The sequence below is a fragment of the Ambystoma mexicanum genome, chromosome 2p, assembly GCF_040938575.1.
Source record: "Ambystoma mexicanum isolate Mex_15411 chromosome 2p, UKY_AmexF1_1, whole genome shotgun sequence".
Taxonomy (NCBI): domain Eukaryota; kingdom Metazoa; phylum Chordata; class Amphibia; order Caudata; family Ambystomatidae; genus Ambystoma; species Ambystoma mexicanum.
Window position 1 is genome coordinate 510,569,411 of NC_090923.1, and position 26,392 is coordinate 510,595,802.

The 26,392-nt window shown below is 48.7% G+C and overlaps 1 protein-coding gene across 5 annotated transcripts in view; it reads right to left on the reverse strand.

Annotated features, from left to right (window-relative positions):
- Nucleotides 1-26,392, reverse strand: part of ATG7 (autophagy related 7) — a 2,414,869-nt gene that overhangs the window by 1,889,667 nt on the left and 498,810 nt on the right. For all 5 annotated transcript variants that reach the window (XM_069643921.1, XM_069643925.1, XM_069643922.1 and 2 more), the window contains one exon: nucleotides 20,409-20,497. In XM_069643921.1, the coding sequence (XP_069500022.1) occupies nucleotides 20,409-20,497 (89 nt within the window). The remainder of the gene's footprint in view (nucleotides 1-20,408; nucleotides 20,498-26,392) is intronic.

Genomic DNA, 26,392 nt, shown 5'->3' on the forward strand with positions numbered 1-26,392 from the left:
GGAGATGCGTCTCCTGTATTGTCAGGACATCCGGAGCTGTTCTTTTAGTGAACTGCTCCTATTTATTCCTTTTGAGAGGGGTGTTAAGCCCTCTCACGTTATGCATTGTCCACTTGAATGGGTATATCTCCCATGCTCACCTTTACTTTTTTCTCCCGTGCTGTATTGCTGTTCGTCTCTCCCTCCGACCCTTCTGCTTCCCCCCTCTCTGCTCCTCGTGTCTAGCTACAGCGTTTTCCCCTCCCCTCTCTTCCAACCTGTCCCCTCCCTGATCTCCATGATTCCAAGCCCCTTCTCCACACCCCTCCCTTCCCGATCCTCAACTCCAGAATGTGCCCCGTCCCCCTTCATAACTCTGCTCCTTGCCCTCCACACCCCCAACTCCCACTTTTCGCCCTCATTTCCCCCTGCAACCCCCCCTGAGCCTGTTTGCTCTTACTGAAATCAAGATGGAGCATCCTTCCACTTTCTCCAAGCCCAATTTCCCTCATATCAGATCCACCACCCCCTGGCGACTGTGTCATTGCCTGCAGGTTGACTCTCTGCTAGTCCACTCCTGGTGAGCCTCCCTCCACCCCTCCTCCCCCCTTTGATCTCAGACCCCTCAGGGTGGCCCTCCCCATGCATTGCTCTGCCGCCATCCATTCCCATGATCGAGGCCTTGTTAGGGTCCTCTGCTGGCGGTAATGATCTTCCTGAAGGTATTGGCTTGTTTCCAGTTTCAGAAGGTCAACCCCCTCTTGGGCTGTTATTCGCCATTTGCCTCCATTCCAGTCAAAGACCAGCCCAAAGGGGAATGTCCATTTGTAGCGGATTCCCCTGCGGTTAATTTCCCTCACCACCGGGCCCATCTGCCGTCTCCTTGCCAGATCTTGAAACCGGGAGATTTCCGTGGCATGGTAGTGCACTGGTTCTTTTGCCCTTGCTGCACTCAAGACCGCCTCCTTCTGAATGTAGCGTGTAAAGGCCTCCAGGATGTCCCTCTGCCTACCGCCGGCTCCCTTTGGCTTTCAACATGTTCTGTGGATTCTATCCAATTCGATCTCCCCCGGATCCGCATCCCCCCAATATATCCGCAAAGATCTACCTGACTTCTCCCTTCAGGTCCTTAACCACTACTGTCTCTGGCAGGTCCCTAATTCGTATATTGATCCTCCTAGATCTATTTTCCATGTCTTCCATCTGTCGTGCTAAGTTCAAGGTGGCCACATTTAGCCGCTCAATGGTATCAATGTTTGCTGTGGTTTCCTTATCGACCTCTTGAAGGCCCCGCTCCAGAAGGTCCATCCTCTCCCCTAGTTGAGCCACCTCTTGCTTCATTTCTGCCAGGGCTACATTAAGATCGGACCTCAAAAGTTGAAACTGCTCCTTAAAGGCCTCCGTGAGCAAGGTCTGGAGGGTTAGTATGTCTGTCTGGAGATCTTGTTGTTAGATGGGCTCCGCCGCTCTGGCCCCCATGAGCGCCCTTGTTCTGCCATGTTCGGGTCTCTTTCGTTGCCCTCCTCTCCCCCGCTGGCACTGCCCGTAGGGTGGGAATGGTGCCCGCCAACTCTGTGGTTGCCTGCACCTGCCTTGAGGATCTCGCCTTTGCCATCTGCCCCTCTGCTCCGGGGTCCACTCCTCTGGGGAGCGCCCTGGGCAAGGGGAATCCCTGGGGGACCCTCCCCCATTCTGGTGTTGGGGATGTGATGTATAGTCATCCCCCTCGCCTCTGAAACTGTTCGGGGGCTCCGACCCTGTTTTCACCAGAAGCCACTCCTCCTCTCCAACCTGGTCCCTGTGGACATCTTAGCCCTCCTGGGTCCCACGGGTCGTGCCTCCTTATATTGTCCCCAAGGGTGCCCTTCTTGCCCCCCTTTATGAGAAGGGTGTTGTGGACCTTCTCACGATCGAGCAGGTCTCTTCCCCTGGGGGCTGGGGGGGGGGGAATCAGGAGTTTTCCCACAGTGCCAATTCTTCGCCTCCTAACTAGCCAAGGTCTTCAGGTTGCCCCATCAGACTGGCTTTTTTACTGTGGGATCTGGACCCCTCATCCCTGCGATTTGCAGCCCTTAGTTCTCCCCCTGTTGGGGTTCTGGGGACCCGAGGCTACTACGCGTTGGTGTTCTTCCCAGGGCTCCCCTCTTGTTTGATGACGTACCGGGGACCGGGGGGGGCATACAGGGGGCGTCTTACTGCTTCTGGATGATTGTCCTGGCTTCAAAGTGCCTTCTGCCCTCCTCCGCTATGCTTGTTTCCCCTTGCTCATCCAGGGTGTTATTTGCTGTTTCTCCTGCATAGGAGGGCCCACACTCCCTCAATCCCCAGGCCCTGTTGGGCACCGAGGTTGTCGCCTCCAACGCCGGCTATGGGCCTTTTAGTGTCTGGAGGCCTGCTGTCTCCATCCTCCACATGGGGTTAAGTTCACATGGGCTGGTGCCCATGGAGACCGAGCTCCGTCTCGAGCACCTGCTAATGTCCTCGAGGCTCCCTCATGGGTCGGAGACACCACCCCCAAGGTTCTCCGTTCTGCTGTCACACCGGTTCCCTGCAGCTCAGGGCACCTGGTTCTCTCGGTCAGGAGCCTTCCTGCACTGATGGGGGTGTCGGCTTCCTCCGGCTCTCTTCCCCGCTGGGCATTAGGCCTAACTCCCCGCCTGGTCCGCTCCGGGTTTCAGGGCGCTCAGCATTCCTTTGTTCCCTCTCCGGAGGAGTCGCCCTCTCACCGTCCCTCCCCGGCTTGGGAGGTATCCATATGCTGATCCCCTCGGGCCCGTTGAGGTCCTCTCGTCACTACGGGCCACCCGCTGATTCTCCTGACGCGGGCTGCTTCCGTGGCACAGTGGGCCCAGAGACAGGTTATTACGGCCCCCTCCAGCTCTCCGCTTTCTCTGCCGGTTCCCCGGCAGGCCTCTCGATGGTACGACACCTCAGGGGTTTCGCTCTTCCCCTGCTACACGCCGCTCTTGCCTGGTGCCTTTTTGCTGATCCGGGGTGGTGGAATGAATGTTTTTATGCACCGGACTTGGAGAGCGGCTGCCGACACGTCTACCTAGTGTCGGCGGCCATCTTGAAGTCAACAGTTCATGTTTTAACTCTCTCTGCCTATCTCTGATAAGTCGGATATCTGAATGCTGACATTTAAGAGCTAGCATAACGGCTTTCATCTTATCCTTACATGATTGGGAGAGCCAGGATCTCCTATTCCTGTTGACACAATCTATGTCAGAACAGTTTGATCAAAAGATCTTACCAAAATTAGTAATTATTTGAGAGAAGGCAGTAGTTATCTCTTCTGCGTTAGAATGAAGGTTAAGACAGGTCAGTATCTCTTTTCTGGAGGCACTGTTGACCATCTTCTGTAGGTAAGCTTTCTTGAAGATGTCCACTGTATTAGCCTATTTCCATTTTCAGTTTGTTGGCGCTTAAGATAGGAGAATTTCCTAGATGTGGATCCCCCTCAGTCACAGGTCCATGTGAGCAGCAGGGGATTAGGTTCCCTTTTATTACTCTACAGTACCCTGAAGTTACGTATGTTGGCCCACCATTAGACTGATATGAATATGTAATCGATTATGCTCCTGTATTTTCCATTATTGAAGGTGTAATTACCAGACAAGGGAGAATTTGTCCTCCCGTTTATTGCTCTAAAGCCTGTTTCGAGCAATATCTCCCACAGAAACAAAGAGTTCTCTGTGTTAGCTGGGTACACCAGGTTGGCTTTTGGAAGTGTGAGGAAGGCATGGTATCAAACAGTAAGCCAGACACAAGCGATCACATTTCAAGGGTGTTTATTGAACTTCAATAGGGTTTGAAAAACGCCCATCTAATCCTAGATCTAAAGATGGGAGGGAGCTACGACCATCAAATCATAATAACGCAGTCCTAGTGGTGTCTTGTCAAAATAAAAGGGCCTTTACTAATAAATCTGTTGCTAATCCTTACTTCTAAATAAAAATAGTGTGGGAAACAGTGGGCCTCATTACGAGTCAGCCGGTCCGGAAAGAACGGTGGTGGTAAATCCGCCACCACCGTTCTTTCCGGACCGGCTGATCTCGAGTTCTGCAGGCGGGAGGTGTCACTCCCACCAGGTCTGACCTGGCGGGTTTAACACCACCCGCATGCAGGCAGACATGGAAACACTGCAACCATTACAGTGTTTCCACTTCCCCACTCCCATGGAGTCCTATGGGACACCATGGGAATGGGGACTTACAGAATTCCGCCTCCGGAATTCCCGGGTCACCGGGGTCGTAATGCCCCGGTAAATCCAGGAATCACGGAGGCGGAATGGTAAAACGAGTTCGGCGGTAACCTGCCGGTTTTTCCAGCTCGGTTACCGCCGGACTCGTAATGAGGCCCAATGTTATGCAAAAGAAAGTGTTCAAGAAATGATATGTCAGGATATTCAAGCCGTTGGCTTCCCTTTTTCAGGCGGCACACTCGAGCTTATCACAGTCTCTGGCTTCTCCGGCACGAGGATGCAGTTCAAGACTTCAACATCAGGACCTTCTATGCCAAAGTCTCTTTGTCATTCAAAGTCTCTTATTTCAGAGGGCCTGATGCAACATGAAAATAACAGTACAGTTTCTTTCTTCTTAGGATTTTCATGTATACAACTTGTTGGGGGATTTACTTTTCACCCGGGTCCCCCTCCGCTGGGCTCAGACCCACCTTAACACAAAACCTTCAATTAGTCTCCCTCTGCCAGACTCGGAACAAATTCACATACTTTTCCAAACTTCCTATGTTTCATCAAAATCGAAGACGTTCGACTGTGTACAGGATTTTACTTGACCCGTCGCAGGACCACTTCAATTTCCATTTATTAGTTCTCTTTCAATTGGTCTCTCTCCGCCGGGCTCGGACCAAATGTATCTACTGTTATTACTTCTCAGCTGGATAACATGCAGGATTCTTCAGCATGGTTTCCTGTTATTAGGCTCCCTCCTTGCAAACCCCTTCGGTTTTGAAGTCTTTCCCCTCTTGCTCACCTACCATCTCGAAACTGCTGTTTCCTCGTGTGCTTTGCCACGCTCGGAGTGTGCTCTCGTGCTCTGCCTCTTATCCGTGTGGGGAAATGTAATGGAAATCAGGTTTCTAAGGTCAAGGAGTTGGGCACAGAACAGCAGAAAATGGGTAACTATCTCATCATCTGCAACACACATGGGACAGACTCCAGAACAATCAATTTTCCATCCAAAAGAAAAGAATACAAGCTTAAGTACACCACATCTAATTTCCAAAAATAAGGAACTTGCATAGGCTGGTGTAATTATATCCAGATAACTCTCAGAGCCTTGCTTAGTTTTCACACACAGGTAAGCCAGCCAGACTTTAAAGCCAAGCAGGAACCAATAAATGGTTCTTGGATATCACAGTAAGCCAGTATTTTTATTTTGTTTTTTAAGCTTTCCATCATAATCTGCAGATTTCGCCACGTCTCCCAAGCTCAATGTATCTAATTGTTGCCTAACATGGGCCACCCAATGAAGGGAGCGACCTCCAGCGTATTGACTAGATCGATGTATGCTTCCAGATACTTTGCAAGCTCTGGAGCCACCCAGAGTCTGGCCCAGTACTTTGCCACGATTGGTGCTACGCCACACACAATCAATCAACAAACCAGCATTAGGAAACTTCTTGGCAATCTAGGCAGTATCTTTAGGAATTTAGTCTCAACTACCCCCAAGCTCTGGCAATTTGTGTGACCGCAAATTTCGGCTCCATACAGGACAGCAGATGTGGTCTGGATCATATACAAATTAATGGCAGGTAGCACAGCCCTTTCTCCATGTGTCACAAAACATTTCTTAAGACCGCCTGTTTTCTCTCCAGGATCAACTGTGATTTTACTACCTGCGATGCCCATAGTCCTGTATAAAGGAACCAAACACCTAAATAGTCATAATAATGGACTTGTTTGAGGGTGATTCCATTGACCTTGAGGGAATAAACGCACAACTTAGATTTCTGGGCCGGAACACCATTGTCTTAGTCTTGATCTTATTGAGTGCGAGTCCCTACTCAGAACATTTAGAGACAAAATGATCTAAGCAACGGCCAATCTCTGCTTAAATCATAGCTAATAGCAACGCATCATCAGCAAAAAATAACACTGGTGAGACGTCAGTGCGAAGCTTCGGAGGATCAAATCTTCTCTCAGAGCACCTAGCGACCAAGTCAAGAATAACTTTGTTGATATACAAACAGAACAGGAGTGGGGCAAGGACACAGCCTTGCCGCACGCTGTTCTCCCCAAACTGTTCTGTGACTCACCAACCGAAGCCCACCTCACCACTGCAGTATTTGTATAATATAATTGGGAGATTATTGAAACCATGTCAGCGATTCACCACCATTTCAGTAAAACTTTACACAACTGAGCTCTTGCTACGCTATCAAAAGCAGTTTGGAGGTCCAAGAACATTGCATAAACCCGCATTTTTTTCAAAATCGTGCATTTTTGAATGATCACTGAAAGACAAAAGAACTGGTCAACTGTATTTAACTCTTGCTGGAATCCTGCTTATAAATGGGAAATAAGATTATTCTTGCGCACCCATTCCTGGATCTCGGAAAAAAGTAATTTAGCAAACATATTCCCTGTGGCGTCAAGAAGAGAAATATGTCTGTAATACGCAGGGTTTTCTCTCCCAACTTTCATGTATATAGGCATTATTTCTGTGCCACGCCAAGCCTGAAATAATCTCTGCAATATAAAGCCCAGACATCTGGTTCCTCCTGCATCAAATCTGCAGGTACTCTATCCGGGCCCAGTGCTTTCATTCTTTACATTCTTAACTACGGCCATTGAGACAATAATTGGGGAACTACTGTAAACCAGGTCCCCCAGATCTAGGGGACCCAGCCCCATACTGTCTGGGCCATCACAAATCATAGCCTCGTCATACAAACCACTAAAATGTGAGTACCAATCATCTGGTGGAATGTGACAAATGATTGTATTCTCTTTATGCTCTTTTTGGCTTGAGACTAATGACCAAAACCTCTTAGAATCTCCTATTTGACATTGTGAGTGTAAGCTCATCCCATTTGGTTTTATAAAACTGCTCTCTCTTTGCCTTTACTATGTTTCTATAGGTGCACCTTTTGTATCTTAGACCCTCCTTATAAGCCTTGCCATCACTTGCAGGAAAGTGCATTAAATCACGTTTGAGAAATCTACACTCATTATCAAACCACTCACCCTCATCCATCCCTTTCGCGGCAAATTCCTTCACAGGTCTAGTAAATAATGGACTTAGTAATGTTATCATGTGCTCGAATATGCGCAGTCTCTCACTGCCGTTTAGATCCTTGCCAATAAAGCACTCAACAATGTTGTGTGGTAGATGAACAAGTTACTTACCATATCTGGTAACGTTCTTTCGATGGGATGTTCCTCCGATGTATTCCACATCTATGAGAGGTAATGTCCACAGCTGTGCTGCTTCGGAACATTTTCGGCAGAGGGTGTCCTGCGTCGATGGCGTCGATCAGTTGTCCCTCGAGGGCCTCCATCAAGGGTCGACGTCACCGGATGTTATATATAGGATGCACGGCGCCCGTAGCCTCAGTTATAGTTTTTTCCCAGAACGTGTGGCACCAATCTCCTGCCAGTATGACTGCAGAAAGCCTTGCGGAAACGTAAGCTGCAATCACATATGAAATTCAGTAGAGGGGCAGGCTGGGAGGGCGATGTGGAATACGTCGGGGGAACATCCCATCGAAAGAACGTTACCAGATATGGTACGTAAATTGTTCTTCGAGGGGATTGTGTCCTCCGACGTATTCCACATCTATGACAGACTCCCAAAGCAGTACCAACTTATGGCGGTGGGAAAAGAATTTACAATTTAGAATTTTAGAATGCCCAATCAAATTGCTGAATAAAGGACTGCCTTACCAAAGGCCAAATCCTGTCCATGGATGGAGTCCAAGGAATAGTGTCTCACAAAAGTATGGACAGAGGCCCATGTGGCTGCTTCGCAAATATTGTGAATCAGAACACCCCTCTGTAGAGCACTGGAGGCAGCCACATCCCTAGTAGAGTGAGCCCGTAAGCTTACTGGAGGGTCCTTTCCCGCCAAACGATAACACTCAGAGATCGTCAAAATGATCCATCTAGACAAGGTCTATTTGGAAACAGCCTGACCCAAGCGCCTTCCAGCATAACCAACAAAGACCTGATCGTCCACTCTGACCCGGGACATCCGTGAGAAATAGAAACTCAAAGCTCTTCTAGCATCCAACCTATGGAGCCTCTCCTCTTCCTTAACAGGATGTGGAGGAGGATAAAACGCCAGAAGACTCACCTTCTGGCTCAAATGGAATTCCGACACAACCTTCGGAAGAAAAGAAGGACTAACCCTTATGGAACACAGTAAAGGGTGGCTTGGAGGAAAGTGCCTGCAACTCACTCACTCTGCGTGCGGAAGTAACCAACTAAAAATACAGTTTTAAAGGACAACAGTCAAAACGGACAATAATGTAAGGGCTCAAACGGAGCTCCCATTAGGAACTTTAAAACCGAATTCAAATCCCATCCCGGCACCTGGAAAGGCAACGATGGAAACACATTAATTAGCCCTTTTAGAAACTGAGAAATCAAAGGGATCTTAAAATAAGAACATTCCACAGACGAGCGCTTAAATATGGACAGTGCCGCCAGGTAACCCCTAATGGTACCCACTTGCAGGCCATTGTGGGCTAAAGAAAGCAGAAAAGACAAAACCAAGGGAATGGAACATTGGAAAGGATCCACATTCTGTACCTGCACCAGTCACAGAACCTTCTCCAATGGCAACGGTACAGAGATTTCGTTGCGGGCCTTCTGGCCGAAAGCAACACCTCCATCACGTCTTCGGGGAGTTCCCAATCATTATACCTCAACCTTTCAGATACCAAGCATGAAGGCTGAGAGACTCAACCTCTGGATGGAGAACCCGAACCCCCTCCCGTGAGAGCTGATCATCTCGGTAGGGAAGACGTCGTGGAGGGCAGATGGACATGTCTAGAATGTCCGGGTACCACGCTCTCCTGGCCCATGCCGGAGCAATGAGGATCATTCGGGTACCGAAGCTCTGTAACCTCCGCAACACTTGCGGAATGACGGGGACTAGAGGAAATGTGTACAGCAGTGGGAAGGACCACTCCACTACAAACATGTCCCCTAAGGCTCCTCTTGGAGGAAATTCCCACGAGCAGAATCTTTCGCACTTCCGGTTGACACAGGTGGCAAAGAGATCCACTTGTGGGGTTCCCCAAAGGCCGAAGGTCTCCAAAAGAACTTCCCACGACCAGCTCCCACTCGTGATATACCGTGCTCTGCCTGCTCAGAGCGTCCGCCACCGCGTTTTCGTCTCCGGCCAGATGAACTTCTGAGATCGAAATTTCCTGCTGGATGACCCAGAACCAGAGCTGCATCGCCTCCGTGCACAACAGGAGTGACCCTGCCCCCGCTTTTTTGTTGAGGTAGTGCATGGCCACTGCATTGTCCGTCATAATCAGGACATTCTTCCCCTGCACAGACGGCAGCAAAGCCTTCAGGGCTAGCCCGACGGCCCTCAGCTCTAACAGATTGAGACCAACATCCGCTGGCTGTCAACTCGTTGGCATGAGCTCCCCAACCTGTGAGGGATGCGTCCGTCACGATCGTCACCACTGCCCATGGTTGCCAAAATGGTGCTCCCTTCATCAGATTGCCTTTGTCGGCCCACCATAGAAGATCCAGGGCGACCGAGGTCGGAATCTGAACGGAATCCGACATCCTGCCGGAGAACTGCAACCACTGCATCTTGAGAGCCCACTGCAGAGATCTCATCTGCAGCCTGGCCTCTGGCACCAGGAAGATGCAGGATGCCATGAGGCCGAGCAACCTCAAGAATTCGAATGCCGGGAGACTCTGGGCATGTTGAAACTTGTCCACCATCTGCAGAATGTGGTGAGCCCTCACCTGGGGAGGCGAACACTGCCCCAGGGATGTGTCGAGCACTGCTCCGATGTACTGGAGCCGCCGGGTAGGTGTCAAATGGGACTTGTTTAAATTGAAGGAGAAGCCCAGCTTGTGAAGGGAGTGGCAGGTGACGGACAGACTGATCAACCAATCATCCAGGGAGGGGTAGACATGAATCCCCCCTTTCCTGAGATACACTGCCACCACCACCATCAGCTTGGTCAAGACCCTCGGGGGGAGGTCAATCCGAACCGCAGGACCCAAAACTGAAAATGCGATTCACCAACCGCGAACCTCAGGTGCTTCCTGTACTTTGGATGAATCGGTACATGAAAGTAAGCATCCTTGAGGTCCAGATACACCAACCAATCCTGAAGTTGAAGGGCCTGGAGGACTTGAGAAAGAGTTACCATCTTGAACTTGTCCTTCCTGAAGAGCTTGTTCAACCAACGCAAGTCCATGATGGGTCTCATTCCCCCCACCCCCATCTATTTTCGGGATCAAAAAATAAGGGGACTACCATCCCTTGTTCCTCTCCGCTACAGGCACCAGTTCTAAGGCACCTTTCTCCAGCAGGGATAGGAATTCCTGCGCAAGGAGCGGATCTGGACTCTTCAAAGAGAGCTTCCCCGGTGGACTGTCGTGAGGCCTCTGCCGGAAGGGAAGACAGTAGCCATGGGCTATGATCTCCACAACCCACACATCTGAAGTAATGGCCCGCCATTCTCCAAGATGCTGCGCAAGTCTGCCCCCAACCGGCGAACCATGGGACATGGCCTCGTGACTGAGCGGACGAGACTGTGGCAGTGCCTGAGGGCAAAGAGGCAACTGCCCGAGAAGCTTTGGCACCCAGAGTACCTTGCTTTCCACCCCGGGTACTCCTACGGTGGCCGCTTTGACTGGCTGCTCCTCTCGATCTACCAAAGGAAGAGTAGTACCTAAAGGAACCTCTCCTCCATTGCTGTCCCTAGGACGAAAAGGCAGAGGGTGACGTACTGCAGCGCACAAAGACTTCGCTGCAGCTTTGCAGGTCTGCAACCTCTCAAGGCTCTGTTAGGGAGAATTCTCATTCTATGGCTAATTTCTCTTACCTACAGAGTCCCCCAGCAGCTTTGCTGGATTTGAAGGGTTTGTTTTTTCTCCTGCTAAGAGTGAGACTCTTTTTCCCACTCAGACATTTTTGCTATGTGTGTTCTAGGCTATTTTTGTGTTTAATGTCTATGGGGTTTCCCTCACCTCCATTGGAACCATCTTTATTCACATGTGTTACACAGCCCCCTCCGTGCAGTGACACAGGGGTGTCGTAGCGACCCCCAAACATAGACTCCATACCCTGGGACTGACTACTGTCTCCCAGGGCATGTAAAGTCCCCATTGACTTTACTAGTTGATTTTTGTGAACTAAACTAGTACAACCCATCTTACTATGGAGGTACTGGGAAGGGTTAATAGTTTTTCCCTTATGTTCATTTTCAAGAGGGTACCGTACAGTCCGTCCCTAAAAAGTTTCTGGCTGGTGGCAGTGGTTACTACCGTAAATATCTTCGACCGCAAATATTTTCCTATGGGATTTTCCAATTGTTCGAGGCTACCACATTTTCTGACAGCCTCTAACATACCGCCGGTGCATGTTAATATTAACTTTACTCCGGTAGGTTTTATTTGCCAGAACTTTAATATAACTTCTTTCTCGTGTCTTTCTCTAAATTCCTAACCCAGGTCGGGGATCCTTTGTTCGTCCTTTTGGCGGGCTTCTGCCAAGAAGCCCTCCTTTCGGCGCCACTGAGTCTGGGGTGGGGCCATTGTGTGGGAGGGGGAGTAGGAGCCCTGGACAGGGTTGGCTCAGCAACCCATGTCGCACTCTACCCCGATAGGCTGGAGGGTCTCCCGCCAAGATGACCACGCCACTGTGTGAGAGAGAGCCAGGCTGTATGAATGGGGAACTTTTTGCATAAAAGCAGGGTCCTGAGTACTGGAAGAGCAAGACGTCGCCACTGGAACTAAGAAGCCAAAGAGGAGAGAAGCCAAAGACATCTCCAACGACTGAACCACCGGTGAAACCCTGCTGCAACGTCTCACCACTTTTCTCCACACGAGAGAAGACCTTCATCTAAAAGAGCCTTCGTCCCTTGAGCTGGTGGGGCCAACCAGTTTGTCAATCGCCTTCCTGGACCTGCCCTGGTCGAATCGCCAATACCCTGTACTTGGAGACCGGATAGCCAGGCACCGTCCACCCGGACCGCGATTTAAAGGAGCGTATCTTTTATTCGTCGGGCAGCACCGCGGCTGGTTTCATCCCTGGGTAGTGCAGTAACTCGAACCTTCCTCCATGACGAGAGCCTCTCTTCCTCTGCTGGATCCCCCGAACTGCAGCAACTACCAGGAACCACCGCCACTGCAGGAGGAAATTCTTCATTTTAAAGGTACATTGTTCCGCCAGGCTGCCCTTTCTGCGTTGCAGAGCTAAAGGTGTTTTAAATCCTTTAGCTACCTGTTGGGTTGGCCGCCCCTCTCTCTTAACATCGTCTTTCACCTTCTGCATCCACCTTTTCAAAACCAAAGACTTGACTGCAGCTACAAGAACATTTTGCTCCTGGGCCCTTGCCCTGTACCAATGACTCTGGCTAAATTTGTTAGAACTGCCTTCACTAGATTGCTTCTCAACTAGAACTGTGTTGGTGCAGCTACTTCTTATAAACACCCCTTTCTTCCCACGTTTAAACCTTGTGAAGTGCCATTTTGCTCAGTTTTCATTTAAGTATTTGCTATACTGATGTACTGCCTTGACTAAACTGGTTCACAAACTCATGGGAAGTGTTGCTGGGGCCTGTAAGAAGATATTTCTATATGACTTGTGTTTTTCCTCCCTTGTAAGAAATTGCTAGAGTGACATTTGTGTTTGGTTTCCCCTGTGCTGTTTTGCTCAGTTTTCACTCTTGCTCAAACTTGTCTACAATTTAACTAGGGAGTTGTGTATACTTTCTTTGACTGAATTTAACTTGCTTAAGAACTGTGATAAATGTGTTTTACTAGAAGCGTATAAAATAAATATATATTCCTTTTTAATACAAAGCTTTGGTCAGTGTTTCCTTGTTCCAGAGTACTGAAGGCCTATTGTGTAAACCCTGAATACTGCTCATCTCTTGAGATAAGTCTGACTGCTCAGCCACAGCAACCAACTAAATCTTTGTTGGACAGACTGATACCAAAGTGGATTTATTGCTCTCACCTGTAGTCCTAATCTTCTGTAGTGCTCCCTAAGGGAACTGCACAGGATTCTGCCTAACAGGCTCTCGTCAGCCTTGCTGCCAAACAGATGAACACCATCAAAGGGCATGTTCAGAAGACGGGATTGCACATCAGGAGCAAACCCTGACTTCCGCAACCATGCAAACCTGCGTATCACGGTACTCACAGCCATGGACTGGCTAACACAGTCTGCCATGTCCAAACCCGACTGAACTGACTCGCACATGGCATCCTTGCCGTCTTGCACTAGCGCTAGAAAACCATCCCTTTCCTCCCCTTTGGGAATATGCTCGGCCGCCAAAGACGTGCAGTTCCATAGAGTGTGAGTGAATCTCGCTAAGGCACAAGTGGAGTTGGCCGCCGTCAATGCCATACCCCCAGCGGAAAATACCTTCCTCGCCCAACCATCAAAGCGCTTATCGTTCCTATCAGGAGGGATGCTAGGGTACGCAGCCTGCTTAGAGGAAGCCGTAGCCGCCTGCACCACCAAACTCTCCGGAGTAGGGTGCGTTAATAAGTAGCAGGGGTCCCCACTGAATGGGCGGTATTTTTTCAGAAGCAACTTATTAACTGCCGGTAGACTCTCCGGAGCAGTCCAAGCTGCCGCCGCCCTTCTTTGCAAAGCAATGTGAAACGGCAACACCGGGTCAGTTGGTGGACCTTGATCCAGGATGTCCGTCAAATCATCCTGTGCAAAATCAACTGGTGGAGCAGACCACCCCAAGTATTCTGTCACCCTTGACATGAGACGCCGATAGGAGGAATCTGCATTCGCCCCAGGCTCAGGTCGGCCAAACTCCACCTCCGGAGGCCACTAGCGTCATGCAATGACTGACGGAGTTCCTCCATCTGACTATGTCCAGACAAAAGATCATCAGGGACATCCGGAGGCACAACCATTTCCTCATCAGACAGTTCCTCAACCTCTGAAATATCTTGTAAAGGTTGTAAAAACTCCAATATAGGAGGAGAAATAGAATAGGGCTCAGAAACAGGCCTCACAGACTTGCCGAGATCCTTCTTCTGAGGTTCCACAGCCCTCAGCGGCACCTCCGGCAAATCCTCCACAAACGGCGTCAAGGGAATCAGCGTCGACATCGACCGAGGCGCCGACGCCGTTGACAACTTCTTCGAGGGCGGAGCCTCGAGAAAGCCCCTCGACGGACACAGCGCCAATGGCATTGACGCCTTCTTCGAAGGCTTCCCAGGTTCCAACGGTCTCAATGGCTTCGAGGACCGGTACCTGGATCTGGCATGGCTATGGCGATGGCGATCTCCCTTGTCTAAATGGGACCTTGACGGCTCCCAATGATCGTGCCGACCGCCCGAGCCCGAAGGCGTGCGAGTGGTGGACCGAGCCCGTTCCTTGCAGTCTTCTTTCGAAGGCGCGGACGGAACTGTGCCTTTTGTTCGAAAATCGCTAACATCTGCCGGTGGAATGATTCCCATTCGACCGGCGACGAAGACTTGGTGGTACAAGTCAACCGTCTGGCGGAGTCCACCTCTGACGAGGACTGGGAAGGCGACCGGTGACGGTGCTTCCTAGAATGCCTCGACGAGGCAGAGGAATGGCGGGAACCACTCCTAGACCGAGACCCCCTGGATTTTCGCCTACGCGGAGAGTCGCCCATTGAGTCATCGGTTGAAAGCCCAGCGGACTTCGATTTATGGGGCTTAGACACCCTACTTACCTTCAATTTCTTCTTACGTTCCCGCAAGGCCTTAGACGTCAGGGACTGGTAATCCTCGCAGTCGTCGGTGGCGTGGCTTTCGCCTAGGCACCAGAGACATATGTAGTGCAGGTCCATGATGGACATCTTAGAACCGCAGTCCTGACATTTTTTAAAGCCCGACTTTGGGGTAGTAGAAGACGAAGATATTGCTTTCGAAGAGAAGAATCGAGCGTGCCGAGATTCCGAATGAAACACGCTTTCGGAAATAACGGAACTGAGGCTATGGGCGCCGTGCGCCCTATATATAACATCTGGTGACGTCGACCCTCGAAGGAGGCCCTCGAGGGACAACGGATTGACGCCATCGATGCAGGATGCCCTCTGCCGAGAATTTTACAAAGCAGCACAGCTGTGGACATTACCTGTCATAGATGTGGAATACGTTGGAGGACACAATCCCTTCGAAAAAGCTGTTTTTCGCTCACTCATCAATATCTGATCCCATTTAATAACCTGCTTCGCATTCCCCGAGTTCCGAACCGGGACTGCGTGCACTATAGCATTACAACAATACCTCTAATTTTTTATTGCAACTGAAGCGGCTTATGAACACTGTCACTACAGTCAATAATACTAAAATCCTCCAGAGCTTCCCAAGCACTCCCTAGGATGCTGGAAATGCATTGGAGGGACAGGGCCTCCATGTCCTTGTCCTGTACTCCCTTATCATGTGTGTCTGTGTTGTTTTCCGTACAGGAGTCGAGTTGGGACCCGTGGCAGTGCAGCTCTTCCTCTTTTTGGTCGTGGTGAGTTAAGTTAAGGTTTAAGTGTAGACAACAAGTGTCTGATAAATTCAGGTAAAGGGACTGTAGGGTGGCAGATACAGACCCAAGTGCAAGGGTTGCCAGGAGGCAGTGTGGGTGTGCAACTGGGCGGCGAGGGACCTAAGCCCAAAGTTCAGAGGGTAGCCAGGTGACCAGTGCAGAATCACACAGGAGATCAGCAGGGAAGAGGAAGAGAGAAGGCAGAAGCAAAGAGGAAGGTCTTGAGATGCTTCCAGAACCGTAGATGGTTGTGCTCAAGTTTCAGAGAGGCAGGGAGGCGCCAGCCGAAGAGAGAGATTGGACCCAACTCGTTGCTTGGAGAAGTGACTGACCATCAAGGAGCTGGAGGTGGAGGAGCGAAGAGCTCGAGTAGGAAGATATGTGCAGAGAGAAGGGACTGTACGCTTGTAGATACAGACGCTTAAGTGCTGCAGAGCCCAGAGGCAGTGCGAGGGCAACTGGACATCGAGGAGCCGGGGCCCGAGTTCAGAGGGTGACCAGTGTGCGGAGCAGTCAGGTGCATCAGCAGGGGAGACGAAGAGAGAAAGCAGGAGCGAAAAGGAAGGTCTTCAGTTGCTTCCGGAACCAGAGGTGGTTCTGCTCACGTTTGAGTGAAGTAGGGAGTCTGTTCCAGAGGGAGGCCCCAGCCGAGGAGATAAATCTGCCCCCAAATCTCTGCTTGGAGAAGCGACTGACCCTCAAAGATTTGGAGGTGGATGAGCGGAGCCAGGGCTTTAAGTGGGCCGGGGCCTGCCGGGGCTGGGCCCCGGCAGGCTCCGAAATTTCGTTTTGAGGCGGGGCCCTGCCGGGGCCCACTAATCTCCCCGGGAAACCCCGGCCACTACACGAAAAAGCATTTTTTTTCTACAGCCTGAAGCTCTCGCTCATGTGCGAGAGCTTCAGGCTTCAGAAAAAAATGCCTTTCAGCTATAATGGTGGCGCCGCACCTGCGAGGCATCCCTTTAATCAAGGGATGCACGTGGGCCGGCGCCACCATTATGGAGAAACGTGAGGCCGCTGGAAGCAGAGGGCTTTCTTTCTAAATACTGAAGCTCCCGCGGATTCGCGGGAGTTTCAGTCTTTAGGAAAAAGGCCTCTGCTTCCAGTGGCCTCACCCTTTCAGCCTTAATGGTGACGCTGCACCTCCCCAGCTGGCGAGGGGCAGCACCACCATTAAGGCTGAATCGGCGAGGCGCTGTCCCCTGCCAGGCAAGCCTATACAAAATAAATGCAGAGATCAGCACCCTCTCCCCCATAGGGGGGAGAGGGTGCTAATCTCTACAAAAGGCTGCCTGGCAGGGGTGCCAGTAGCCCATTGAGCCGGGGCTCGTCAAGGGGGCGTGGCCTAACGGCCCATCAAGACCCCGTTGTTAGGCCACGCCCCCTCGATGGGCCCCGGCTCGATTTCTAGTGCCACTTAAGGCACTGAGCGGAGCGCTTGAGAAGGAAGATGTTTTGGAAGAGAAAGTTGGAGGTAGAGCAGTGCCAGGTCCCAGAAAGCCTTGTGGACAATTCAGGGGCTCTTGAAGTTGATCCTTGCAGCCACAGGAGCCAGTGAAGAGATTTCAGAACTGGAGAGATACGATCCCTGGGGCTTGAGGCCAAGGACAAGTCTTGATGTCCTGTTCTGGATATGTTGTATAGGTCGAAGAGTAGAGGCAGGAAGATTAAGAAAGTTGAGGGGGTTTATAAAAGAAGTCCAGAAGGAAGGGTCCTATGTCAGAGTGTGCCCGTCACTCATGGCTGCCCTTCCAATTGCATGTACCTTATTATCTAAAAGTACTGTTGTGGAAGTACTTCTTCCCCCTGAGTCTTCCCAGCCAGGTCTAATTAGCAGAGCTTGTATTGGAATCAGACACCTTGTCGTAGACCGCCTGATCCAGAATCTCCTCCAGAGCCAAGGGGCCTGCTTCCAAAATGTCCCCTCTGACAACAAATGTTTCAGCTTGTGATATTTGTGCTTCTAAAACACACAGCCTTTTTTAGGAAAAGTTCTAGTGTGCCATGCCCTATTCCCAGGTTTCCCCCAAAACTTTCTTCTTAGGTCTGCCTTCTGCCGTCGATTTGCACTGGCTGAGATTCCCTACAGGAATATCCAGGGATTGGGGGGTTTTCTTCCCCATGCCTCCACACCCTCCATGGTGGTCTGTTGCTTTGCGTTTACCCATCACTGGAGGGCGAGAGCTCAGTGAGAAATAGCAATGTTGAAGGGTCTGGTGCCAAGCGATAGGTACCTCTAGTTATCAAAACAGCCTGTGTGGGCTTGGTGAGTAGTATAAAGTGTAGAGAAAATGTAAACATATTTAGAAATATTTAAAAGCGTAAAAGCTGAGGTGATACAAATCATTAAGAATTCCATTTAAAACAAATCAATTAATACAACGCAATACTATTCCAGACGAGTTAACAGTGTAGGTGGAGACAGGGCACCAGGCAAAATTAAAAACACAAGCAAAAAAAAGAAAAGATGTCTGCTCTAATGGCCTCCCCCTTCGAGACAATAATTCTGTAATGCAGGGAACTCCACTGTTCCGCAAACACTGGCGATCCTAAGAGGGGAACATCCAACTGGCTTTGGAGGATTGCCCCAAGTCCACACCCCACCCCCGCAAGACTCCACTGCCCCTCAGCAAGGTAAAGGTTATTGGTAGCCCGGGAAAGTACTTGGGGTAAATTATCTGACTGCGGTCTCTGTCACACAAGAGTTTTAAGTGTTAGAGAGGGTCAAGCACGACTGGCTTCAGAGAACTGTCCGAAATCTGCCTCCTACCCCCTCTCACAACTCAGTACCCCAATGTAAGTGGGTGTGTTGGCCAACAGACCTCAGGCAGGTTCACATTCTTCAAAAATACTTCAAGGTTTGGCCCGCTATTGAGTTGCTCTGGATGCTCAGAGAAATGTCCAAGATTTATCAGCTTGTCAACTTATTAACTTCCTACAGTTGTCCTCAAAGAGGTAATCGGAGAGTGAAGAAGTAGCTGATTGATTAATTGGGCAGGACGAAGGATATGGCTCCGCTTCGGAAAGCAGCAGCTGCACACATTCTTGATGGTTCAAAGGTTCTCTACTTTCCAAGGCACCCGCTCGCATTTAGAGATACCTCATCAGAAGTCCAGTATGGCACATTCTGGGACCTGGTCTGGGGGCACGAGGTGATTTAGCGATTGCAGGCCCTCCAGGCCCAAACAGCCACGCCCACTTTACCCCTCCGAGGTATCAACAGATCCTTTGGCCACTCAAACAGCTGCACCCTTAAGCGTTGCAGGCTTCACTGCTGCGGATGCAATCTGGAAGTGAAGAAAGTGAGCAGACAAAGCCTCACCCCTCGGTGGCAGAAAAGGGGTAATATAATGGCAAGAGCTACTTAAGCATTTAGAGTCCAACAATGGTTAGCTAGAAATATCAATACGAACAAATCTTGGTTTGATAGCAAGAGAAGAACCGCAAAACAGTCCCTTCTGAAACCGCTGAAGGACCAAAATAGGATACCATCAGAAATAATCAGAGCTGGATTAAGGTACACAAAGGCAATCAGAGATAGGAAGCAAAGATTGATGAGTAAACATGGTTAAGATTAGAAGAGGCTTCTTTATCCAGTAACCAGAAAACATATTGGATGGCAGTTGCAACAATTTAAACTCCCCACTAGTTTTATCAGATAAAGTGGAACCAGTGAGATGGGTAGAACAATTTACAGTGCTTTACATTGCCTGTGAGGGCACTGTTGAGGAGGTGACTTTATATCAGAGTAACAATTAAAAGAAGCCCGCATTGGCAATGCCAACAGTTTGGGATTTTGTGTAGGCAAATGAAATGCACTTACCAGGCTCAGCTGTAGTGGTATTAACTGCCCATTGTTGGTAGCAGGTGCAATATGGTGCGAGTACCTGGGCATCTAATAGCAGTGCCTGGCAAAAGCTTCAAACTTATGCACAAGACAACAATGTTGGCTTTGGCAATGCTTGTTTTAAAAGGGACTTATGTGGCTTTGTCAAGGCTCGTTTTTAACACGACCTCCGTGAAGGGTAGTGTTTATAAATCGTGTGGCTGAAGGGAGGCCTGGTAAGACATTTTTTTATTACATCAGTAGCTTGTTTACAACCGAAGTTAAGTCATGAAATCCCAGAAGACTGCTTTGATACAACACTGGAAGGCACTTTGAATGCAAAGCCTGATGGTAAGGCTTGATTAAAGTGAGCTCACAGAGTGCCCATGAGGAGGTGTTTTGGGCGGGCAGAGGCAGGAATGGGTGGGAATGGCCAAACAAAGGGATTAGCATGGCCATGGGCGGGCACATAACCGAACAACACCTCCAGACGCTGTGTCCCTCCTCATATGTTATTCCTCCCCATCTGTACTCCGATGCAATAGCTTTGGCTTGTAGGTGTTGCAAGCAACACCTAATAATCCAAACTAACAAAGGAGTTAAACAGGTCGGCAAAGTCCAAATTCAAACACCAAGGAGTCCCACTTATGGTGATTACCGTATCCATCAAGTTCTTAAAAAATAGGTTGGAATAAAAGGTTATCCAGACCAACTCTGAGATGCAATTGACATGTGACGAACTCTGCATATTATCAGTATCAAGGATGTATATGACAATACTTTTGTCAACCCTTTATATAATTAACATGGGACATTTGTTACCAGTAAAAAGGACTCTAAAGCACATTTTCTCAAAAATTGCAAAAAACACTTTTCCTTAGAGAGATAAAACAAAATACCTTTTAAACGCTGCCAGAACCAACAAATTCCGTAATGGCCACCCTGGGTACAAGGATAAAGTGCATGGATCATAAACACCAACCGTTACCTGGAAGAAAGAAAATAAAAGCAAATCTTTGAATATTTATTGTTATGAATGCAAGGCTTTTGTTTTAAAAGTACTCACATTTAGGCATGCTTTGTGGATTATAGAACAGCTAGCCTTTTCCACGCACTTCAGTAATGCTTGTTGTTCTATCCCCAGGCAACATCCTTTTTAGATTTGTCATTCAATCAGACTTCGAAGGTCAGATCAATACAAATCAATACCACGGTCCGAGTAAGTCAGGTGAAGTTGAAGCATTTAATAGCAGTTTCTTATCATTTAGCACACTCGTGTGATTTACCAGACAATGAAAAAGACTGGTATGGCAAGTCGACAGAACAAGGGAAACCATTTTTTTCAACAGGTTTTACTATCTTCAGGAATGGTCTGGGATAAACACATATGGGGAATACGAGTTTATATACAAATAAACAAAGGATTCCTGGACAGACTAAACAAAAGATGTCAAGAAGGTCAAGACTACTGGTCTCCCTCAAGATCCCTTGCCTTGGCACAGTCTTTGGGATACTTCCCAACCGCTCCTTGGGTCAAACACAGCCATAGGTGTATAGTACCAAGCCTAATTTACAGGGCGATAGTGCCCCGCTGCTTCTTGGCTCCAGTTTAGCTTCACAATAACATAGCGACCAGCTCACTATTCATAATCAAGTGCCATTCATCTTTTCTATTACACAAATCTCCATGATAGGGTCATTGGTTTTGGCTCTTGATTTTCTCCAGCCGATGCAGAACCACAGAGAAGACGAGCTAAGAGTATGGCCCTCATGACCCCCACATGACTCTCAGCCCGAAGACAGAGAAATGACAGATGCACATCCCTTTTAGACTCTTCATCAACATCGTCAATGTATCACAGATAAATGTTAATCTCTCAGACAGACATTCAAACCATACCCAATCAATGATATTGAGGATATGGCAATGTCACCAATCAAACAAGTCGCCTGACCGCAAATCGAGAAATCAACCACGTCATCATGACATCACAACATAGGTGCATTTAGACATGAAGTACACAGTCATCCACTCATGAAGTTACACAAACATGCATTTATTTTTTGCATGTAGACAGGAAACACATGCTTATGATTCACTCAGGCAGATGACTGATATATATATATATATATATCAATATGTCCTTCACCAAAGCTGAAACTGCAAGACGGCAAGTATATGTATACCTAGCTTCCACATGCTTGATTGCCACTAACATGGAGAGCCATAAGGATGACTAAGGAAGCTATTGGCACACTGAGGTAAATGAGCAAGGGCAAACAAGCTTTGAATACATGGAAGGGCTGACAAGATCGCTGCTGCCAGAGGCAGGCAGATACGATGCACCCCAGCCAAGGACGAGTGGAGATGGAAAGTTCCGGGTCACCAAGACGATGAGCCACCTGCAAAAGATTCAGGCTAAAATCCTCGTAATTACAAGGAAAGAGCTCTATGTCATGCTCTCAACACACGTGACCGTAGCAGAGCTAGACAATGTTCATTCAATCAAGGTAGACCGAGAGAAGTTGTTCCCATCAAGCCAGAGGTAGAACGATGCAAGTGTTGCTCATGAATCAACAACTGAATGCACTCTCCCAGGCATAGGTGATCAGAGATGGCAACAGTAGGGAACACACAGCACCTCCTTGTTCATTCCTATTGCCTTGAGAAGGTACATCCAGCCTTGTAACCGTCCAGGGTCCCAGGGCTGGGAGGACACACACTGCGCAATCCAGAGTCACCATTCATGTGAAGACATAATATGTTGCAGGAGCCAATAGTTTATTCACGACCCTGCAAATTTGTATTTGTTACATGTAGAGGTTGTCTGAGGAGGAGCCACCAGATATGGCTATCCAATAGTAGAATAAACCCGTACAGAATGTGTATATGTGTATAAGGTTTGCCTAAACTGACCAATCTTCTTGCCCGATAGGTTTCGCGGACAGAACTTGATTTTGTGACGTCATTATCGGTTAAAACCGGGTGACACACGTTTGGAAGTAGAGCGCTCTGGAGAACTTATGTTTTTCTAGTGTGATCCCTGTCATTTGTTGGATAATAAAGACAGTAAAAGTTTGCTCTATGGCTGTGTCTTCGTTTCTTGTGGCGGGAGTTTTTGATGGGTCAGAGTGTCTCTCTGCTGGTAATTGGGATGACTGCTCGAGAGCCCTGCTGCTTCTTTAGAAGTGGTAGCAGAGGATGGCCACTAAGACCTCTCGGCACTAAACTCACCTCATTGTTTCGCATGTCTGAAGAGCTGAGCGGCGACCCGCGAGAACCAACGTCTAAATCCACACATGGGAAAAAGAGAAGAGGCCGTCAGAAGCTGCCTTTGGAGGGAATTCCTGCCTACTTCCCGTGGGACGCCTAGCAAACCAGACGTCAGAGTGGGTTCCATGTGTTAATATCCCTGGAAAAATATTCCCATACAAAAATATCACCATATTTCTGCGGCGATATTAAGGCACAGAACCTGTGGTGGACACCCCTGCAACCCCTATATTATTTTAAAGGGAGCAGGTGACACCCCCGCTACCCCTGCTCCCAAAACCCCCAAATATTATCCCCAATAAAAATATCACCTGTGGCCGTTCCGGACGACCATATCTACAGCGATATTTTTGTTGGGGTTAATATTACATGATACCGCAGATTGTGGGAGAGGCTGTTTCCGAGGGGCTTCAGCGAACCATGGTGTGTAAGTATAGACACAGCTATATGGCAAATGTGGGGGGAAGGAAGTGTTCCACATGATGTTGTATTTGTATGTTTATTTTTTGGTTTGTGTAAGGATTACCCGTTCTTTAGGGGGTCAGTTTGGCCAGTTAGCTTAAACGGTCATCTTAGTTTGCGGGTGAAAAAACTTTGAAAAAAGAAAAAGAAAAAAAAAAGAGATAAATGTGTTTCCTGTGGGCAAGGCAGTTCAGCTTGGTTCATGGATGATTATTTATGGTTACCTGTGTATAGGTGTTAGCGGAAGAAACTAGCTTATATCATGGAAGGCCTAGTTTATCTCTTGGCGATGTATTCCTATATGGTGACGCTTTCGAAGAAGGACCACTTGATTTAATGGTTTAACCTGTTAGTAAGGCAGGAAGATGGACGTTTGTTACACCATGTTTGTCATTATGTTTTGTGATTAATATGGACATATATACTGAAGGGTCAGGCATTAAGGCTTTTTCCTCTAGGGTATTGGTGACATCACTCGCAAGACATCATAGCCCCGCCGTGCCAGGAGCAGGAGCTCCCCCTTCGAGGCACACTGCTGGAGCAGTACCCCCATCATAGCTTGAGCCAAGCTGCAAAAAAGGAGGTGAGCCTGGGGTCCACCCACCTCCCTCTACTGGCCGGAGCATGTCTGTTGCACATAATATGTGCGTTACCCTTGCAGAGCTCCATCAGCACATTGCTGTGTATTTTTATGCTCACGAAATGCCCAGTGTATGGAGGTAGCCTGACCATTCTAAGATGTTTGACCTGTAGAGCCCTCAGCTTCCTCACCCAAGCAATCCTCTGATTGGCTGCCCCACAGCCTATTATCTACACCGACTCACCAGCAGGCGCAAGCCGGCGTCCGCACTATGGCGGAGAACGAAGGCTCTTGTCCTGAGCCTGTCACAAGCCGGACGGAGCCCGGGCCAGCCTCTATGCCCGATTTGCCCGTTGCAGGATCCAAATGTCTCTCCATCAGCCCAGCCAGTGATCTGGTAAGACTTAGATCTTTGTGTCCTGAACATTGACTACAAACACAGTGCTATTGTACCATCCATTATAATCCACAAGCTCACTTATTTGCATCTTGTCTACTGTGCTTATGTTGATTGCCAACCACTTGCTATGTACTGTAGTACGTTGCCATAACCGTCACCTATGTTGCTACACTGCAAGAGTATCTGTAATATTAGCTGTGTCTACCGTAGTTAGCAATTACATCCCCTACCAGCATAATGTTGTGATACTGTGGCTAACCATATTAACCGAATGCTATATGCATGATGTAGGATTGTAGTTACTACCGTCCTGTTACTGCTTTAGATCTGTACCTTTATATCTCCAAATGACTTGGTGAACTATTTAGCACTACTACCTGCCCAGCCTTTTCTCCATAAGTGTTGTCATTAGCCACCCTAAGGACAGCAGACGCCGAGCCCTCTAAACTCAATCAAACCATGCTAGGCTGGTTACTGTTTACGATGTTCCCCTTTTGCATTGTACCGTGTGAATTACCCTGTACAGGCTCCCATGTCATTACCCATGATAATGGCCTTTCCAGAGCAGCATGCCCCCGCCACCATCCCATCCCCTGTCCTACGCCCTTCTTACCACACATCAATCCTTTCCCCCAGTATCACCACCAGATCAATAATCAAACTGACAGTATATCGACCCAAAAGCCACAAACTGCCAACAAACAGCTCACAATCATTACCAATAAACTGACTAATAGGACCTATGCGGTCCTTAGTACACTCAGATGTGCTAGACTTAGATCACAGATCTACACCACTCCTTGGTGTCCAGTCAGGGATTACACTAAAGCTAAGCAATAAAACAGATCCCACTACAAGGTATCATTAGAACCCAAAGACTCAGATCCCGATTTATAAATCGCCCTAGCATACATGCTTTTGCCACTTCTGCCACCATAGGTAGTGTATTACCACCAGCGCTCCAAACCTTCCAAAATGATTATCACTACCAAACAACAAATCATTGCCGCAGGGACCACCAACACATGACCATCTCCTTTAGTCCTAGCGCCACCCCTCTCTATGCACCTCAAAGCAGCCCTCATTAATGCACGCTCCATAGCTGCACATGCCATAGAAATACATGCCTACATTTTTGACCAACAACTCAACCTACTTATAGTGACTGAAACCTGGCTCCACCAAGCCTCCCGACCATCACTTACCATTGCCATTCGTCCGGATTACACTATCCTCAGGACAGACAGAATGAAATCAGTAGGCAGGGGAGTAGCTATTATTGCTAAAACCTAACTCAAAATAAGAGCCTGTCCCATAGAGAACCCAGACGGGTACGAAACACTGTTAGCCAAACTAGCTACAAACCCTAAAACTACTATAAACATAATATCCATTTACAGAGTGCCCAATACTAAATCTCAGCTGGAATCAGACGAACAAGTTACTTTCTTACCTGGTAACGTTCTTTCGATGGGATGGTCCGACGGCGTATTCCATATCTATGACATGTAATCACCACAGCTGTATTGCTTCGGAAACTTTTTCGGCGTCTGCGTCCTGCGTCGATGACGTCGATGCGCCGTCGTCGAGGACCTCCTCCGACGTCCGACGTCATCCGATGTGATAAGTAGGACGCACGACGCCCATAGCCTCAGTTGTAGTTTTTTTCCCCCCAGAACGTGTGACATAAGTCAACTGCCAGTCAGACACAAAGCCTTGCGGAACGTAAGCTGCAATCGGAAAAGAAATTCTGCAGCGGGGAAGGCAGGGCGGGAGCGATATGGAATACGTCGTCGGACCATCCCATCGAAAGAACGTTACCAGGTAAGAAAGTAACTTGTTCTTCGAGGGGATTGGGTCCTCCGACGTATTCCATATCTATGACAGACTCCCAAAGCAGTACCAAAAGCAAGGAGGAGGGAAAGAATTTAGAATCAAAATTTAGAATAGCCAATCAAATAGCAGAGCAAAGGACCGCCTTGCCAAAGGCCAGATCCTGTGCTCGGATGGAATCGAGGGAATAGTGACGTACAAATGTATGTACTGAAGCCCAGGTGGCTGCATCACAGATGTTGCGAATAGGAACACCCCTCTGCAGGGCAGTAGACGCAGCCATACCCCTGGTAGAATGGGCCCGCAAGCCAGCCGGTGGGTCCTTACCTGCCAA